The 19,525-nt window shown below is 44.5% G+C and overlaps 3 protein-coding genes across 7 annotated transcripts; 1 reads left to right on the forward strand and 2 right to left on the reverse strand.

Moving 5' to 3' along the window:
- The first annotated feature begins 6,687 nt into the window (after window positions 1-6,687).
- On the forward strand, window positions 6,688-15,931 carry LOC108015920 (uncharacterized). 5 transcript variants are annotated; one of them, XM_065866800.2, is made up of 6 exons: window positions 6,688-6,773; window positions 7,223-7,360; window positions 9,377-9,591; window positions 12,672-12,912; window positions 13,402-13,701; window positions 13,763-15,931. In XM_065866800.2, exons 2-6 carry the CDS (start codon window positions 7,321-7,323, stop codon window positions 15,466-15,468), a joined length of 2,502 nt encoding a protein of 833 aa, XP_065722872.2. In that variant the 5' UTR covers window positions 6,688-6,773; window positions 7,223-7,320; the 3' UTR covers window positions 15,469-15,931. The 5 variants fall into 5 exon arrangements, with proteins under 5 accessions (XP_065722872.2, XP_036673951.3, XP_065722874.2 ...); XM_036818056.3 differs by having other exon boundaries at window positions 12,708-12,912; XM_065866802.2 differs by lacking the exon at window positions 6,688-6,773 and adding an exon at window positions 6,781-6,798.
- Window positions 9,883-11,767, reverse strand: LOC108016428 (kinesin heavy chain). Its single transcript, XM_017083079.4, is given in 2 exon segments — window positions 9,883-11,725; window positions 11,728-11,767. Coding segments are annotated over 2 exon segments (1,410 nt in total). The 5' UTR covers window positions 11,753-11,767; the 3' UTR covers window positions 9,883-10,340.
- A 51-nt stretch (window positions 15,932-15,982) lies between the features above and the next one.
- Window positions 15,983-19,525, reverse strand: LOC108016432 (ATP-binding cassette sub-family G member 5). The gene is made up of 12 exons (XM_017083083.4): window positions 19,371-19,525; window positions 18,748-18,906; window positions 18,565-18,673; window positions 18,316-18,506; window positions 17,909-18,053; window positions 17,386-17,851; window positions 17,206-17,323; window positions 17,055-17,148; window positions 16,852-16,990; window positions 16,605-16,796; window positions 16,260-16,446; window positions 15,983-16,189 (listed from the first exon to the last, which is right to left on the reverse strand). The coding sequence occupies exons 2-12, from the start codon at window positions 18,805-18,807 to the stop codon at window positions 16,076-16,078; spliced, it is 1,815 nt and encodes a 604-aa protein (XP_016938572.3). The 5' UTR covers window positions 18,808-18,906; window positions 19,371-19,525; the 3' UTR covers window positions 15,983-16,075.

Here is a 19,525-nt window from a genome sequence, read left to right on the forward strand (position 1 = left end):
TTCAGAAGAGACAGAAACCTTTTCTCCGCGCGGCCCCAAGACCGCAAAAAGGTCAACAATGTGACTTTTAGCGATCGCCAAATGCCGCCAGCCCGCCAAGTGGCTTTGTGTCATGGTTTTTGTGCCACGGCGTCGGCGGCATATGGTGGATCCAAGTCTCAGGGAGTCCCAATGGTTGTCTGGTTGGGATTTCGGTGACGCCTATTTGCAGCCGCAAGGGCCATCTGCATTTCCGGGCCCCTGAATTGCCGCAGATCGACGAAGATTGCCTTTTCCCACACGCACTCAGTCATGGCAAACCGCACGCACGTAAAAAATCAATTGAAGCGGACTCGATTTTGGAGTTTAGAGTTTGAAGTTGGCCAGCCGAAGGCTAACACAATAACGAAACTAATTTTGATGCGGTTGTTAAATGTTGCCAAACACCTCGGTAGCTTAGAGTGGAAAATGGGCAGTGGAGATTTGTCCGATATGAAGATGTTGCAGACAATGGATATGGATGGACTGAGGCTGGACTGAGGCACTCTGGCACTCGAGTACAACAAGGCGTATAATTAATAATTGATTGAGCCGCGTTTTCCAGCAAACAATGAGTGACAAGGCAGCCAGCTGCAGTTGCAGTTGAAGAATTTCTTGGCCCAAAATGGCACAAAGTACTGGGTTCGGGAAATACTGTATAGTGGAATTGAGTTGAGTTGAGAAGTGCCTCAGCCAGGTGTGCCCATAAGTTTCCTATATGTGGCTGGTATGGCCAGCTTTTTAGCTGGCGAACGTAAAAGCCACATTGCCAAACGTTTACGGCCGCAATTGTAATCACTGTTTGACCAAAAGTGCACTGCCTGTTGCCGCTGATGCACTTTTTATAGCTCCAGTGCATTCCCACCGCTAAGTGAAATTAATAAAAATCCTGACTGCACCAAAAACGTCAATGCGTCTGCGCAATGTACATAATTTGTTTAATTAATTACGCCAACACATTTTCATTGCTGCCTATTGGGCAATTTTCGTTTGGCTGACGAGACGAGAAGTGATGTGATTTTTCACATAAAACCAGCAACAAAAAACCGAAAAAACAAGAGACTCGCACTGAAACTATAACAGCCATTGAAAGCCGAACGGATTTGGCAGCTTTCGAAAGATTCAGCCATCGTCAAAGTGGAAGTGGATGTTGCTGCTGCTGCTGCTGCAGTGATGTTGCTGCTGTATCAGCAACATTCTCAGCTTGCGCCAAGGCCATTGGCATTCTGTCTGCATACGCTGACTCAAGATCTGGTATTGATGGTACAGAGGATCTGCAGCGATTTGTGAGCGGCAAGTTATGGCCGCATCTGGCGGAGATTCTGGCCAGAAATGCTAGGCGATCAAAGTTCAATGCGGATCGAGAGGAATAATGAGTAATTTGCACCAGGCCAGGCATTGCCAAACATGCCAGGGATTGTGGAACAATTAACCAATTTGTTTCGGCTCAATAAAGTCAAAGCGGACATTAAGCGAATTTATAAAAAGAAATAAACGGGCTGCAGCATCAAAACTATCATCATCATCATCTGCGGATGCTGTGATGCGAGTGGCAGCCATGGGAAAGAGACTCTAAGTTGGAAAAGTGTCGAAGCCGACAAACCCCAAGGACGCGGGCTTATAAAACAAATAAAGCGAAATGTATTATACAAAATATTACTTACCCTTACCGCAGTTTGACATAAATGCCAATTTAAATGCTGCAAAACGCATAAATCAGCAACGACCGAAGCTCTCTAGCTGTTGCTGTCGTGCACTTGGAAAAAATGGAAAAAATAATAAAATTGTATCTTAAAGAGCACATGAAGGAAACTTTGGTGAGGAAGTATGAGTCATATATGACTTTTTAAAGATTCCAAGGTTCCAAGAAGCATATTCTATTTTATCAAATCATTTTCTTGAGGTTTCCTTGATCCTATTAATAAAATATAACCTAAATGTAAGTACTCTATAATTGTATAATATTTTCTGAGTGTAGTTGCTGTTGTGTCGCTGGATGTTGCTGCTGTTGCTGCCCGATGTTGCTGTTGTGCCTGGCGTTGTTGTCGTGTTTTTGGCAAACAAACGATCAGCAAGTGGCGCTCCTCAAAAACGTTTTTGTGCAAAAATGTTTACTGGTAAAATGAAGAAGACCCATCGCTGGGCAGAGTTTAAAAAAAGGTGATGTTGCTGCTGCTGTTGCTGCTTTTGCAGGGTGACAAAAGTCGCCGTCTAATTGAATTAACATAAAATAAAAGTTGTCTTGACATAGCCCGAGCTCAACATCCTGGTCAGCGCATTAACCATTTGGCATTTGGCTCAGAATCTCCGGCCAGAAGAATCACGAACAATGAAGACTGAGCGGCGGAAAGCTCATTAACATGATTACAATGAAGATTCGACTGCATAATAATTCACACATATTCCAACATTACGAAAAGTGCATTTGTATGGGCATGCAATTAGTCACAGAGACCGCAGCATCTGCAAGTTGGAGCGCCGGATTCTTTACCGCCCGTTACGATCCACCCTCCTCCATTCGTCCCATTCACTCCCATAATTTACCAAATATCTTTTTTATTTTTTTTTTTATTATTTATTTTCGTATTTCGCCTCTATGTACATGGCATAGCAACTGCAACTGCAATGACTATAACATTTTCTCACGTTTCGTCGTGCAGATTTCGGCACAAGTTGCGCCTTGGTGTGGCCGATCCAATGCCTGGGATGGTATGAGATCTTGGTTGCCAATTGCAGCTTGGTTCCATCGTTCCATGGTGATAATGATGATGGTAGTGGCGAGGTCGCTGCATCTGCGGATCGGTGGATCAGTGGATCGGCGGAGGCGGGCGACTAATGCACATTTTATGCAAATTTCGGCTACGCGATCCCCGTGTGTTGGCTTTGCTTATGGCAGCTTAAGTCGGTTTACGAGTGCCAGTAAATGCAATTTAGAATGCTTGAATCTATTGACTGTCAATAGGCGCAGGTAGTAAACCTGTTTGCATTTATGCTTTGTAAAGTTTAATTCGCAAATTAGATTCTTTTGTTTTATTTTTAGCATCATATAAGTAGAATTTATTACTGGGAAATCTTTTTTTTAATTTAATGAAACTTTATTTAAATCATAAAATATGCCAGGCCTTTAAGCCTGTTTTTGCTTAGTTGCTAAGCCACGCAAATTATTGGTTTTTTTCTGAGGATGCTTTTAAGTTAATTGCATTTAATGTTCATTTTTTTGGCGAGTAACTGCAATTTCAAATTTTTTTTGCTGTATTCAAATGGTTACAATTTTACAGTTCGCTTTTTTATGAGTACAAGCCACAAACCGCGTATTAACCAAACTTTTGCATAACAAATAGTAATGCATTTCTACAAGTTTGCGAATTGGATAATTTAGTTATATGACTATCGCTTTGTTGTAAAACTTAATTAAGTTATAAATTTAGAATGCCAAGATTTCCTATAATATCTATAATTAGAACAAGCCTTATATATCTAAGGCTTGAATCAAGTTCGTTGTCTAAGTCATTCGTTTTTACGCTGATTTTACGAGTGCTCTTGCTGATTTTCATAAGCGCCATATCACAGAAATGCGTCAAATTAGCCAGGCAGTCCGCTCACTGACCACCGACCACTGTCCGACTGCCTGACTGACCCATTCCAATCCAATCCAATCCCAGCGAGCCGTCGAGCTTTGGGTTTCGCAAGCGGCGTCGCATCCATAAAACTGTAAATTGCACAGCTGCGTCTCCATCTCCATTTGCGGCTGTCGCTGCCACGTGCAATCCCCGAATCCGAATGCGAATATGAATCCTCATCCCAATCTCAGCCAGCAATGCGAAATTATATGTGTGTAAATGCATTTATATATGTACCTATGCAATTTCTTATTATGAGCGGTACGCTGCCAAAGGTTTTCCAAGAGCTGCACTTTATCAACGGGAAAATCTGCTGGCAGCCCATGCTCATTGCTGCACAATTACTCAACGACCTGGGTTTCCAATTCCCGCTCGAGTCCCAATTGCAATCCTCGACACTCGTTAGAGCACGGAAAAAAATATCATATCAATAATTTTATTTATAATATTAATATAATATTAATAAATTCGAAAAGCCCACTGTCGGGATATACTTTTTCATATTTGTTTATGGTATATTTGATATAGATTCTTGTTCATTATACTAAAATTTGTTCTTGGCTTTACAGATTTTTCTTTCAGTGAGTTTTCCTCTTTGGCTGCACCAGCTTCTGCCAGGTTTTTGGCATTTTTTGGCGCGTTGCTGGATGGATGGGATGGGATGAGATCGAAAGTCGAGAGTCGCGAGTCTGCTCAGGCGCATCTTCAGCTTAATTGAATTTTCGGCTGCTGGTACTGCTGCTTCTGCTGCTGGTGAATGCATTTTCCACCGGCTCCCACACGTTGTGCAAATGCTTTCGGCACTTTTACTGCCAACCAAGCTTACATAATGAGTAAAAATTAAATAATTTACCCCCTCCAATGGATTCTGGCGTGTACTTTGGCTTGTAGCTGCCAGGTGGAACACCAAATTCGTGTCTCCGGCGGCGAGCACATTCATCAATGTCAGGCGTGGATACCGAGGCCGTTCGAGCAGCGAATAGATGGGTATTTAATTGAAAGCGCCCGCTAATTAGAATCCAATCCGCTTAGGTGCTGTGTAATGCCCAGCGACGGATCGTGTCGGGCCTCATCTTCGAATAACAATTGGGACTTTTGGATTTTTGGATTTTTGGGACCTGAGACTTCCTTATTGCTGGCCTTTCCCACGCAGAGGGATCGCGTGAGTCATTGGCGGCACACACAGGAGTTGGATCGTAAAGCGAACAAACATTTATTACAAACAGCATTGCGGGGCTATTGCACAATCGCAATCGGCAGCAAATTAGAAAGATGGCGGCCACTTCCCACAGCTTTTTGGCAGATGGCTCCGCTCCGCTCCGCCGCGCTCCAACTCCACTCCGGGTTGAAAGTCATCCTCCAGTTGACATTTTTTCGCCAGCTGCTGATCTGCATGACTTTGGCTGCCTGGCCTTTTTCCGGCAGGCAACCTCAACTTTGAAATGCCAAGCAGCACCAGTTCAGTTGAGTTCGTTTCAGTTCCAGGTAACATGACAGCTTGAGGTTGCCTGCCACCATTTTTCTGGGCTGCAAATATAGAAAATCTAAGCAGCAACGCCCAAGATCCGCCAAAAGATCTGGCCAAAGTAGCAGGCGTGTAAATTCCCACACTGCAGCAAATGCCGTGAAGCTCCCCCGCCACCCGGAATGCCCCCTCCGTCCATGGAGCTCCGTGCCACACTCACCCATATACACATAACCGGATTGGCGGTGGCACCGCGACTTTTGCCCCGACATGGCAGCCGCAGCAGCAGCGGCAGATGGGGCAGCAAAACCAAATGACAAAGCCCCGCCACGGCTATGACATAATACCCAGCGGAAGATGCAACCAGCGACGAACGAGCGCAGTGCTGCACTGCACTGCAAAAATCGAGTTCCTCGAAGGGCGGGCTGAAAAGGAAGAAATATAACACAATTTTGGGCTTAAATAGAACATAATTTGTAAATATATAGTTTCTTGTAGCTTACGATTTATCTTAGGTAATTTACAGACCCTTTCTACATATACAGAGGGAGTACATATTTCTTTAAAAATACCTTGAAAAACTAAGACAGAGAATATTTTTTCTTAGTCCTAAAATTATAGTATAACATTATGAAAGGCAAGTTGAATAACCTGTCGGGCATTTAAAATCCATAGCTCCGAAAAACAAATTCAGAAAATATTTATTCTTAGGCAAGTCTAAATTTAAAGTATAAATAGAATCTCTTTGGAAATCATATAATAATTTAAATTTGTCACTCAATTTCATAACGTGCTATACTTTGCGTACAGTGTACAGCGGGTGTAATTGATGTGGGGGTCGTTGCTCGGGCGGGGGAGTGCTTGCCCATAATCATGAGCGGGGCCTGCGGCCAGCTGACGTAAGTGATGAACGCCAGCGACTCCTGGCTGGCGGTGTATCGCGTACAATGCAGCTCAGTAAGTGTCATATGGTCACACGCTGCGTATGCGTAATTTGCGTTAAGCATACGCCAGCGAGCCGCGACCAAAAAGGCAGCAGAACCAAGAAGCAGTGGATCCCAATGCGCTGAAACGAACCTCAGACGACCACGAAGATGCTAGACGAAGCCGGAACGCTGCTGCGCTGCTGAGGTCGACGTCGCACAGTGGGCATTGGGTCAAAGAAATGTAATAATTTAATACGATAAAATAAACCCAATTTAGAAAGAGTTATAAGTTTTTTGTCAAGTAAATCAGAAGTTATAAAAAAGTGTATAGAAAACCTTATAAGTCTAGGTGATCAGATTTTTGTATTTCTGATGAATTTTTTTTTTTATGAAATGATGTTTGTTTAAGATATGATCGAAAATCATAAAAACTATGATAGAATAGAAATGAGTACTTACTGTACTTAAAGAACAATACAAAATGTAAAGTTCACCATAAACTTGAAGGGATTTCTGTAATCTTCTCAGCTAAGACATTTACTTCAATGTGGTTTTTCATATGTTGGCCCCACTGTGCTTCACTGCTGCTGTCGCCTTGTAAGTTGCGCTGCGATGGGCTCCAAGTGGTTTTCCTTTCGCTTTCAGAAATCATTTCGCTTCGACAACGTGGACGATAAAGTCACAGATCGCGCATCGCGAGCCCGCTCTGTCCGCTGAACTCGCCTGGTTCGCCTGTCTCCTCCGGTCGGTTGGTGGTTGCCTTTCAGTGGTTGGTGGTTGTTCGTTGGTGGTTCTTCTGCCACTCTGTGCTTTTCCGCCGTTTGCCCAGCCAAGTGCGGCAGACGCAGACGTCTCTCAACGTTTCGCTGCACCTTCTAAATGGGCTTTCCGTAGTTTTCGCACCTTGCGAAACACATTTCGTACGCATTTACATACAAGATCGAAGTTTGAAGAATTTTTTGGCCTGACGTCTGCTCATTTCCTACATGACGGACAACTTTTTGTGGCACATTCGCCATGGAAATGAGTTGTTCGACGGTGATGATTTTCGCGTTTAGTTAGTGAACAAAAATAAAACAACAAGAAACCAAAAGTAACAAAGAAACAAACATCTTGTGCAGCCGGGGAGTTTTGCAATCAAATCCCTTCCAATACTCATAAGATTTCTGGTGTTGTGCCGTCTTGTTTTGCAGTGCGATCCATGTGAAAATCGACATTAACTATCAGCTTAATTGCTCTGGATAACTTATTGGATATCATCCTGATTTTGGATTATAAAAACTAATACACCATGTTGAGCATTGAAAATGCAATGATTGCCTTCCTTCTGGGTGAGTAAAATTTTTGAATGTTAAAAAGGTCCTTGAACGAATTTTTTTTAAATAGTCAACAAGAAAATATAAAATCTTGAGAAATTTTTTTTATATGTTTAAAGAGGAGGTATCCTTATACTCAGGAATATATTGAAGTCAGTGTCACTTGTATACCTATTTCTTCAATAATTTTCTAAAAAAATGGTAAAGGTCCTTGAAACTTGAAAAAATATTTTATTTTTTTCTGAAATATTTATTTTTGTAAAAATTTGCTATGATCATATGGTTTAAAAAATGGTTAGTGATCTTTGTTTTTTTCTTTTTAAATGTTTGTGTCAGGGGCATAACTATTTAAAATTGTTTTTATTGTAAAATGGGGCAGTAGGTAAAAGCTGAACACATATTTGTTTAAAAAAAAACTAAAGAGTAGAAAATGGTTTAAGTATTTGTAAAAACGTTGATATAAGATATCGATTATTGGACCAACTTTCCAATCGTTTTTATCCCATTCAAATCACCAATGCTCCGCACATGGTGTTTAAACAAAAAAGATGGCATATCGTTAAATATAAAAAATTACATGCTCATTAGTTTTTGTTTTTCAACGTGTTTCATATAGAAACTCTGAGCTGGTTCAAGGTCCATCGCGAAAGAAATTAATGGGATTCAATGAGTTTCATATCGATCACATTTGAAATCAAGCGTAATTTGCCCGACAGCCCCCGCAGCAGGCCAAAATGAAGACAAGGCTGAGAAATGGCAATTACGGCTAAGAGTGGGTCATCAGCAAACATAATTACCATACTGTAAATTATCTTTTTGGTATGGGTAAGAGTTTGAGTGGGACAACGCCCAAAACAGTGGCTTAAGGGGATTTCAGCTGCGTGAGAGCTAAAGTCAGGCCAAAGTTTTGACCAATTTGTAGATTCACTTCAGCAACCGAGCAATTGAAATCGGAATCGAACAATCTGCATTGAAAGGGGGCAACAAAAGAGCTGCCTTGGATGCCTTTGCCTTTGCATTTGCCTTTGCCCCATGCCATCTGCCCAGTCATAGTTCACTGCCAAACAATGGACCTCTTTGCTGGGGAGGAAAGTAGGGTTCGAAATTCACTTGAATTAAATGCGAATCAGAGGTGAGTTGCCGCCACAGCGTCTTTCTTTTCTTCGAACTGTGCTGGATGGCTTGTTTTCTCTTTGTTTTGCATTTGGGGTTTCCTTTAACAGTTTTTCTTTTTCGGATCTGTTTTGGTTTTTTGTTTTTTTGGCATGATAAATGGGGGCGCACTGGAGGATTATGCAACCTGCGACTGCAATTTGCAGCCGGAGAAGAGGAGCTTTGTTCTGCAGTTCGCCATGGCAATTACACTTGCCTTAATTGCAGCGAAACCATCTTCCGCTGTCTAAAGAACAGTAGCTACACAGAATAAGTAAAGTATATGCAAAACAAGATATATCTATATATAAAAAGCCATAGACAACACAGATACATTGTACAATCCCAGGGTAATTAGGCAAACGCCTGGCTGTATTGCTTTTAATACCCAATGTACAGATGTACGACAAGCGTAATCCGTAACATTGATTGACTTGGCATTTTAATTGAGCGACCCCCATGTGACCACAATAAATACATATACGTATATGCGATCATATATCGTTTGGCCCAAAATGTTAATGATGTCGCTCGGCATCGCAAATACCAATCGATGCTCCGAAAAAGTAAATAAAAGCAGTCTCGAGCACTCGCAGAACCGAGCTAGTGGCTCCGCAGCCTTGGACGGCAGCAAGTGCTCCGGCACACATAAATCACGAGCTCGTCTCGCAGTTGTAAGCGAAAGTGATGCGGCCCGAAGGTCACTTGACCACCAGGTCACCATCATCGGCACCAGCATCAGCATCAGCATCACTAGCATCAGTTCCCACTAAATACCCATTCGTCTCCATTCTAGCACTACTTGAGCTGCCATTTGAAGACCAGTCCTAACCAGATCACGATTTCTTATTGCTTTTTTGTTTTTTTCCCATCTTGCAGCATCGACACTTTGCAGTGGATACGGACTCGCACAGGCCCAGTTGCTCGACGAGGACGACGACCTGGCCTTCGGAAGACCATGGCCCACCTATAGTCTGCAAAACATGCCCAAGACGCAGTTTACCTGCCACGACAAAATCCTGGGCGGCTACTATGCCGATCCGGAGACCCAGTGCCAGATGTTCCATGTGTGCGTCAAGCTGCCCGGAGTGGGGGTGAGTGTTGTTGTGCCCGGTGCAAGTGCTTCTGGTTGAGATCAAGGCAGCAGTCCGTATATGATAGCTATGATCAGGGATAAAATGTTTGTTTTTTATTACGACGATAAACTATATAAGAATGCTGAATGAAAACCTTTTTTATGAGGAGTTGTGTTATTAAAGAGATAATTCATGGAAAAGGAAGTGTGAGGAAAGACATTAAATTAAAAATATTCAACAGACCTACGGATAATCCATTATTTAAAAGCAAAAGAATTATACTTCCGACTTTTAATAGCCTAAATTAATTTAATAACTGTAAAATTTGTATCTACACATAACTGCATTTTCCGGATAGAAAGCACGTAGAACATAGTCGACTTAACATTACTCAATCTAGAATTTGGAAAAATAGTATAAAATTTGATAGCACTAATTGATTAGGCTAGGGAACTTTCCCCTTCCAAATCCATTCCCAGCCGCCCTTCCCGATTTCACAGCCTTAAACTGGCGGGCAAAACGAAAGACTTAGGCAACGAACTTGCCGACAGATATCGCTTCGGTTCCGTCGCGCCAGCTAAATGGCAAAGTGGCACAGCCAGATGCGCTGGGGAATGTGTGAGATGGCTCCGAATGGTTCGTGACTGGTCCGGATGGCCGGATGGCTTTGGCTTCGGAGCTGGAAAAAAACCTGAAGCAGTCGATGGACTGGCTGACCTTTAAGCGGGTGATTCGTGGCCTCTTCGCTGGGAGCCGAGTGGAAAACTCTAGAGCTTAGGGTCTTCCACCAGGCTCTTCCGTGACTCCAGCCCTTCATCCTCCTGCGGCATCAGGGCTGCTTTCCTGTGGCACCACCGCTGCATCGCCAGGCAGATGTTTTCGAGCATCTCGGACAACTGATTCCGCTGCACTTGCTCCTGCCGTCGGATGTCCACACTCTGCTTTTGCCACATGCCCTGGAACAAGTCCGAGTACTCGGCCAATTTGTCCTGAAACTTCCGCTTCTGATCTATTAGCTCCATGTGAATGGACCGCAGGAGATAGCTCTGTCTGTCCAGTTTGATGTTCTTTTGGGCAAGTTCCGCCTCCAAGTGATCATTGTTCTCAGCTAGATGATCGATGTCTCCCTGCAGATCTTGCAGCTTTTCGATGGACATCTCTGCCTCTTTGCGAATCCGCAGCATCTTCTGCTGCATGAGGCTCTGCTCTATCCCACAGCAGTCTCCTTCAGAGGTATTTATTTCCTCCTCTGACTCGTCGCCCATCTCCAAGCTCTCCAGAAACCTCTCCAGCTCCTCCCTTTCCTCCACTATTCCCAGAACCTTTTCCCTCAAGCAGAGGTACCTTTTCCGCTCCTGCCTGAACATTCCCCTCCAGACTTCGGCGGGCAGACTGACGTTGGTATTGGAAGAGGGAGTAGGTGCTGGTGCGGGGGCCACTAGGTGGTCCCTTATTTCCGGGGGATCTGTGTAGTTGATTACCACTGTTCTGCCTTCGCTGCCCATTAGTTGTTTTAAAAGCCTGGTCAATCGTATGTTGTGGTACCGAATGTGAGTCTTGGGATTGTTGGCCAGGGCTTGCAACAGATTCACCAGCGTGTCCAGGGACGTGTCCGATTCAAGGGGCGACGAATATTCCTCCAGGGTCTTCAGGTGTACAATTTGAAGCTTCCCGCAACATTTCCTCAACTGCTCGCTATTCGCCTGTCTCACGTGGATGGTGAAGATCAGGTGTGGACAATCGCCGGCCTCTCCCACTCTGCCCATGACCCTCTCCATGTAGGTGAGCACCTCACGGGCAGTGGCCACAAAGTGATCTCGGGTGGCCCGGCGATTGCCTCCCCTGAGGTTGAGCACCAGGTCGTCCGACTCCCCGGTGAGCTGAACATACCGCACCGAAACGTGCACCTCCAAGTTCGTCTCCATCGAGTAGATGCTGGTGAAGAGTTCGCCCAGGATGCGGGCGACCATGTCAGCTGGATCTCGTCCTAGTTCCCTAGGTACTCCGCTGCAGCTGAAGATTGTGCTGGTGCGTCCACTGAGAACCTGATCCAATACCTCGCCGATCGCCTCCTCGCACACTTCGCGCTGCAAGTCGTTGGGCGAGGCCAATAGCGTCCGGAACAGATATACCCTCATCTCGCCGGGATGGGGCACTTCATCTCTGTACTGCATGACATATAAGTGTTAACGAAAAACAAACTACCGAACGAGGTAACAAAAACGGGTTTTCTATGTGGCAGTGGCGAGTGTGTTTATGGGACAGAATGAATTTCGGCCTGTCAATTAGCCTACTGTGCACAATGGCTCTGTGGTCTCATCGAGAACCAGATCGAGAACGTTCACTTCACCTGGCCCCCGAAGCTACCCCTGCGGGCCAACGCAAATGCCAAGTGGCAAGTGGAAATGTCAAAGTTTGAGGCAGGCCACCGAATGCTTCTGGTTGCCGTGGCATTCAAGTCGCCTCACAAGGAAGCCACTGATTGGATATGGATATGGGCATCTACACTGGAAGTAAGGAATATAAAAAACGAGTTGGGGGAATGCATTTAAAGATTCTGTTCATTTTCAACTATTTATTCTAGAAGGGGGAAAACCTATGAAACTACGTTTCCTTACAAAATTCTAACCTTTAAGAGACTTTAATTTATTCAAAGGTATTTCATCATTTTATCTTTTTTTTGATCGTATAACTCGTATGTAGTTACAATGTTTATGTTTATGTTAGAACGAAATAAGGAAATAATTAAAACCAACAGTTCAAGAAAGAAAAAGATATGTAAATTAATTCTTAGTTAGATCACATTAAATTTTATGTGGTTGTCTAAACAATTTTAAGAGACAAGAACGTTGAATACTTTTATGGTTTATTTTTGTTGACAAGTGCAATTAAAGCAAATGTTGCCCCAGTTTAGACCGATTCAGTTTAATTTAGTGTTAACAAGCTATTCTCACGTGACGGCAGCTGCTGCCTGGTTCTTGGCCTTAATGCTTTTGGCTTTATCGAATCCACTTATAACTTATTAAATTTTGCATGTTGCTCTGCCTATCTAATGGTGCTGTTTTTGGTGCTTTTGATGCTTTCGCTGTTTTGCGCAGCTCCTTCACCGAAGAGCTAATCCGTTTGTCCAACAGGTGCAGGACTACCGCTTTCTCTGTCCCAATACGACGGCCTTCGACCAGGAGCTGCAGATCTGCGCCAACTGGGTGGACGTGGACTGCGACAAGGCCACGTCCTTTTACGACAATGGCCACCTGAACGATCTCTATCGCGGCGGAGATGAAAGCAAATCCGCCAACGAGGAGGAGGCTACCTTCCACCTCCAACGCGCCGAAACGGGTGAGTAATTTATTGGATTGGAACAGTCTGATAAAAGAGGGAAATAGGATATGCACTATTATTCTTCTGTTTTTTTGTTCTCTTACTAAACCACATATGGCCATATGTTACCTCCCTTCAAAATTACTAACTGGTTGGATTTATTTAAAAAAGGATATCTGGATATGATTTTACAAAATGTTGTTGAACTGTATATCCTTTTTCCTCTTCTAACATTTTAAAATAAATCCAGTCATTTGTCAGAATTTTATCAGGCTATAAGTTCACTCGTTCATTTGCAATGCTATGTTGTTAGTATATTATTATATTATCGTTCACTTGAATTTGTTAATTTCCTGGTTTTTCTCGAATGATCTGGTTTACTCTAATCTTATTTACTATTAACCACAAATTTTAAGAATGATTATAGCAAATAAATGTCTTTGCCTAGACATCAAACTGAAGGTCGTGATTTGGGGCTATTTCAACCTCTTTTACTTGTAATTGCAGGTGATGTACGCCGCTCGAAGGAGAACCACAACAATAACATCAACAATAACAATAATAATCGTGGCGGGGAGCACAAGCCACGAACTCGTCACAATTACTCGCAGGCAGGTGGCAGCTCCAGTTCCAGCTCCAGTCCCAATTTGGAGATCACGCAACCCACCAAGCGACCCATTTCCACCTATTACACGCCGACCACTTTGGCCAGCACCAGCAGGGCCACCACAACCACCACATCGACCACATCCACGACGGAACGCAACTATTACAACAACAATTACAGCAACAATGACGACTCCAAGCGTAAGAAACAATAGGTTCCCGAGATGCATGGCCCCAAAATTAATCACGCTCCCATCCACAGAAGACATAGATGATATCTTCAAGGGTTCCCACAGCTCGCACTTCTTCTCCAATCGCCACGGGGGACGGGAATACGATGAGGAGCCCTCGCGTCCCAAGCCCAATGACTTTTCGGATTACCAGCGCAAGACCACGCGGGTCACGCCCACCAGAGGAGGAGGAGGAGGTTCCACTTTCGGTCCACGATCCACTTTCGGTCCCAGTAGTCCTGTTACGCCGAGCACAGCTGCTCCCAGTACCACCAAGTCGCTGAAGAAGATCACCCTGCATGCCACCTTCAACACGGACTTCCTGGACAGCTCTCCGCACACCAAGAGTCCTTCCTACTCCACTGTGACCACTCCACGTCCCAGCAGCAGCATCACCAGTCGCTTTAGCTTCGGCTCCAATGACTTCGGTACCCAGGAGAGGATTCAGCCCACCACCTACAACCCCAACAGTGGTGCCTATCGCTTTAAGACCACTTCACCACCCGCCAGTTCTACTAAGGTGACTGGAAAGGGAGTCCAAGACTTTGAGAAGCGCAGCAAGCCCACAACGGCGGCAGTGCGGAAACAGAAACTGGGTCCCCAGGAATCGAACTACATCAATCAGAATGAGTTTGTGGATCTCTCGAAGAGTCCCAAGCTGCAGCAGCCGCAACCTTTCCAGGCAACGCAAAACAAGCCCAACCAATTGGAACCGCACTATCAGCGACACAAACCTCAGGTGACCCGAGTGGGCGGTCAGGAGCCAGCTCCCTTCTCCGCTCCCAGCTCAAAGCCACGATCCTTCACCAGCCGAGGCAGCATCACCTACAAGGCCACCACCGAGCGTTATGCCGACCAGGAGCTGTACTTTCCCACCACCAGTGCCTCCACGACCAGGGTGAAGGAGGCTTACACACCGACCACTTTCCGACCCACCACCTACAAGAAGCCCTACGAACAGAGCTACCAGACGCAGCTGACCCACCGACCAACACAGGCGGCCACCAAGAAGGCGGTGACCTCAGCAGCACAGCCAACCACAGCCAATCCCCACTCCACCGTGGACGAAGATGATGGGCAGTACCATCCGGAGCTGTACGAGAACGACTTCCCACGCAATCGCATCCGCTTCCTGCGCAACCGATCCACTAGTTCGACCACCTCGACCACAAGTGCGCCGGTGGCTTCCATTTCTAGCCGGCAGCCACATGGCTTCCAGCAGGCTCACAGTCACCTGAAGAGCCAGCAGAAGTCCGTCTACCAAAAGGAGTTGGAGCGGGAACGGGAAAGGGAGAGGGAAAGGGAGAGGGAGCGGGAATCGGATCTCAGCGACGAGGAGGAGCTCTTCAAGACCGCCCAATCCCTGAATTTTGGAGCAGCCAGCATCAACAAACTGAGGGCGGACATCTACAAGGCGGAGAAGACCTCGCAGCAGTACAACTCACAGTACAGTCCGCAGCTGGTGGCATCTAGTCCGCAGACCAGCAGCACCACTAGCTCCACCACCACCAGCACCACAACTAGCACCACCACCACCACCACCCGACGACCAGCAACCACAGCCAGAACTACCACCACCATTATTACCACAAGTGCACCGCATGTGGAGTCCAAGAAGTCGGTAAAGAGCAAAAAGGAGCAGCTGCAGCTGGAGAAGAAGGAGCGACCGGCTGGCAAGAGGCCTCCACATGCCGACGAGGACACCAGTTACGATTACGCCTACTACGATACGGACTGAGCGGTCATCCTGCCCAGGACTCGCACTAACTACTTGCATAACCACACCCAGTAGACCCTTTTCCAGATCATATCCCCGAAATAGGTGCCACAGTATTTTAAAGAAGGCAGTTCCCCCACCCAAACCATGCTCATCAGATTTTCACATACATATCTTACTTACGAACCGCTTGACACCCATTAACACTCGCGTACATTCATTCAATCAGTTTCAGATGCGTTCTAATGAATTTCCATGCGTGTATCTAGTTATTTAAATAAAAGGATTATATGTTTAGTCGTTAGACAATTGTTGAATTGGAGCGAATTGGCAGCGAAAACCGTATCGAGGACCGGTTGAGGAACGTTTTCAGAAATTCAATTGAACTATTTTGTACTTGTTGTCCAATATTCAATGAATTCACTACGAAATTGTATTAGTCTTAAGTTTTCTTGTAAATAAAATCAAATGTAATTCGTATAAAGATGTCTTTATAAGGTCTTTCTTAACTGTTTATAAAACAAATTGGGTTACGTTTAAATAGATAATTTGAGAGTGTCTTTTATTAAATTAAAATAAAGTCTAAAAGAAACTTAGTGTAAATTTTGCACTGCAAAATTGACGATCTTCAGTCCTTGAACTTCTGGCGAACACATCGCGGCATGGGAAACAAGTAGACCAACATGTTGAAGGCGGCCAGTCCCACGGCAAATGCACAAGAGGCGGCCACATCGATGGTTTCCTGTGCAATTCATTATATAACGAACCGAATCAATAAACATTTATATTATAATAATAATCAAAGCACTTACATCTGGGTCCGGCAATCCCAGTCGCTCGTGCATAAAGTCAGCTGGCTTGGGACAGATCACTGAGGCGGTGGGGGTGCAGTTGAGCTTCCGCGATTGGAAGGCGATGCTGTGAAGCAGGGAGGATGCGTAGCGCGTGTGGGTGCCCTTTGTGTTGTCCTGCAGCCAGGGCTGGAGTCCTTTGAAGGACCTAGAGAAAGATACAATTTTCAAATCACATTTTTCAAAAAGAAATATCTGAAGATCCTGCATTGTCTTAGTATAAACCTATTCATCGTCTTATGAAGTCATTTCTAATTTATGAAACTTAAACAATTTAAACTATATAACAAAGACATGTTAACTCACCGCACGGTTCCACTGGCCAATGCAATACTGATGACCAGCACATACGTCACTGCGATGGCTGCGTTGAAAGGAACCTTGACCACCAAGAGGAAGGCGATCGTGAGTTGCTCGGCAAGGACAAAACTGGACCAAAGGGCCACAAACAAATAGGCGAAGACAATGCCATTGTTGAACTTAACATCCAATAGGAGACTGTAAGAAATTAAAGATTATTTCTGAGTCCTTTTACCATTTGCCAAGAACTTACGGATAGACAACACAGCTAGCAATTACAGCGGACACAGCGGAGAATGGTATGGAAACGGAGTTGTAGGCAATCAGTAGCGTAGTTCCCGAATAGAGTCCCTCTGGGGTGTCCTGTGAGAACTTTTTGCGCCAAATGGGAACTGCAATATGGGTTAGAATTTTTAGAGAGAATAGAAAACCTCGACAAATAAAGTCACTACTCACATAAGGATATGGTGGTTAGGATTCCGCAGCCGTAAGACAACCCTAAAATATTAAGGATCATGCCGTTTTTGGTGAAGAATCCATGGGCATCGTCCTGAAACAAAACTATTAGTAACTTATACTTATATAACTTATATATTTTCTGACTTACCCCGACATCTGTGTAGAAGGCCCACAAGATGCTCAATGCCAAAGGAAGTAAAAGCATGCGTAGGAATAGTGTCTTCATGCCCACCAGGCCGCAGGAGAAGGTTGATGCCAGTAGTTTTCTAGACAAATAATAAAACAGTTTAAATTATTTAGAAATTAAGACATTTTTAGCTCTACTTACAAGTACAACATAACCCAAACTTTCAGCTCCCCTGGTTTTCCGTACGCCAGTGGCACCTTGCCAGATCCCATATTATTCAGCGGGGCATCCGAGATGGGAGTTTCCCGGGAGAATCGCTCCACCAACGCCTCGATCTGCTGGCTGGACTCCAAGAATCGATCCCGACTGCGGCGATCCACGGTGGACAGGCAGAGATAGTACATTAGGGGATTCTCCAGCTGGGGACAGGGAAATCCGATGCCATGGAAGTACTCCAGCATGGCACGAGTGCCTCCGGAATAAACCACACCACCCAGGCAGAGGAACAAGGCCCGATCCAGGAATGGAAAAACATCGGATCTCGGCTTCTCCAGCGATAGTAGGATACCACAACCCGTTTTCTTGGCCGTGTTTGACAGAATGGATATTAGCAGATAGGCACTCAAGGGATCCAGGCCATGAGTTGGCTCATCCAGCAACAGCATGACTAAAGAGAACCTTAAATTATTTGAAAGGCAGTCATGGTACATGTTATATATCTTACCAGGATCTCTGACCAACTGGATGCCAATAGCCAGACGCCGTGCCTCGCTGATATTCAAGTACTCCACTCGCTTGTGAGCCACTTGGGAGAGGGCTAAATCCGCCAGCACTTGTCGCACCTTGGAACTCTTCAGGTAACCACTCAACTGCAAAGGGATTATTTATTATATGCCACTACAAAAAGTGTTGCCCCCATTGACGTCTTTCCCAATAATTGATACGCATTTACCGCATTTCAATTAAGAACTAACGAGTAGCACCTTATACGTTATTAAGAGTGTCCATATTTGTTTAAATGATCTTTTCAAAAAGTTGAAACGTAATCAGATTTGAACACGCCAAAATAGGTCAGCCAGTTAAATTGTAAAGTAGGTTTACGTTAATAACGTATTTTAAATATATACTCACTATGGTGGGAGTGTAGTGAAGAGTTTGGGCCACTGTGAGACCCGGAACAAAGGTGCAGGATTGGGTGACATATCCGCATCGCTGTTGGAACAAAGCCTTCGAGAGTGGTGATCCATTGAGCAGCACCTGACCCCGAGTGGCTCCATCGGCGCGCCTTGATATAACATCTAAGAGAGCCCTCTTACCACTGCCTGAAAATCGAATCCAATTATTTCTTGACTTTAAAGTAGATGTAATATTTAGTAATACCTTTCGATCCCAGAATGGCCATAACCTCGCCGCTGTGCACGGTGAGATTGACGCCTTTGAGTACCAGGGCCGAGTTGCCGGCTCCATTGAAACAACCACCACCATCCACCTGTTGTCGGAACAAAAAGAAAACAAAGAAGATTTTATGGGAGAGGGTTTTTCACGAGACTGAAGAGAACCCACCTCGGTGGTGTGGAAAATGTTGTGGGCTTCCAGTACGTAGTCGCTGCCGATCATTTTCATAGCCACCACTGAGAGAGCCTGCTTTTGTTTGTTTATTCTTCTAGTGCTCTTTGGGCCTTACACTCTCTGTTCGTGGCTCAAGAGTGGCTTGGGTAAGAGCTGCTTTCCAGTGAGAGGGGAGAGAATACAAAGAGACTGGTTTATAAAGAGAGAACACTTGTTGAGACCAAGAAATAATATTTGGTAAAAGATCAAGTCACTTAATACGAAATTTGAAGTTATGTAGTATAAAACAATTTTTTTTAAACTTCATATTTTATAATGTATATTTTTTTATTAGAACTTTAGTATTCTAAAAATATGATTATGAATTATATATATTATCTCTCCAAAGAAAATACTTTTTCAGAGAGAAAGATATAGACAGAGAGAGATGGAGAGACCGTATTCATAATATAGGGAAAGAAATCAAAATCTTGAAAGATGTAAGACACTTTTTGTAACAAGAAGTTTGTAACTTTAAAGTTACAAAGGTTTTTTAAAAATGTAAGCTATATATCTATATCTTTTTAGAACGTTAGTATTATCTAGATATCTTTACGCGATATACAAACACTGCTAACCTCCGCGAACACGTCCAAATCAACTGAGCGCGCTGTTCCAACTGAACTGAAACTGTTGCTCGGAGTTAAGACCATTCCAATTGGTAGAGCCAGCGGAAGAGTCCGCTCCGCCTGGAAAACGCCGCTCTCCGGGCCAACACTTCCAGCCAAAGCAA

This window comes from Drosophila suzukii, chromosome 3 (genome assembly GCF_043229965.1).
Source record: "Drosophila suzukii chromosome 3, CBGP_Dsuzu_IsoJpt1.0, whole genome shotgun sequence".
Lineage (NCBI taxonomy): Eukaryota > Metazoa > Arthropoda > Insecta > Diptera > Drosophilidae > Drosophila > Drosophila suzukii.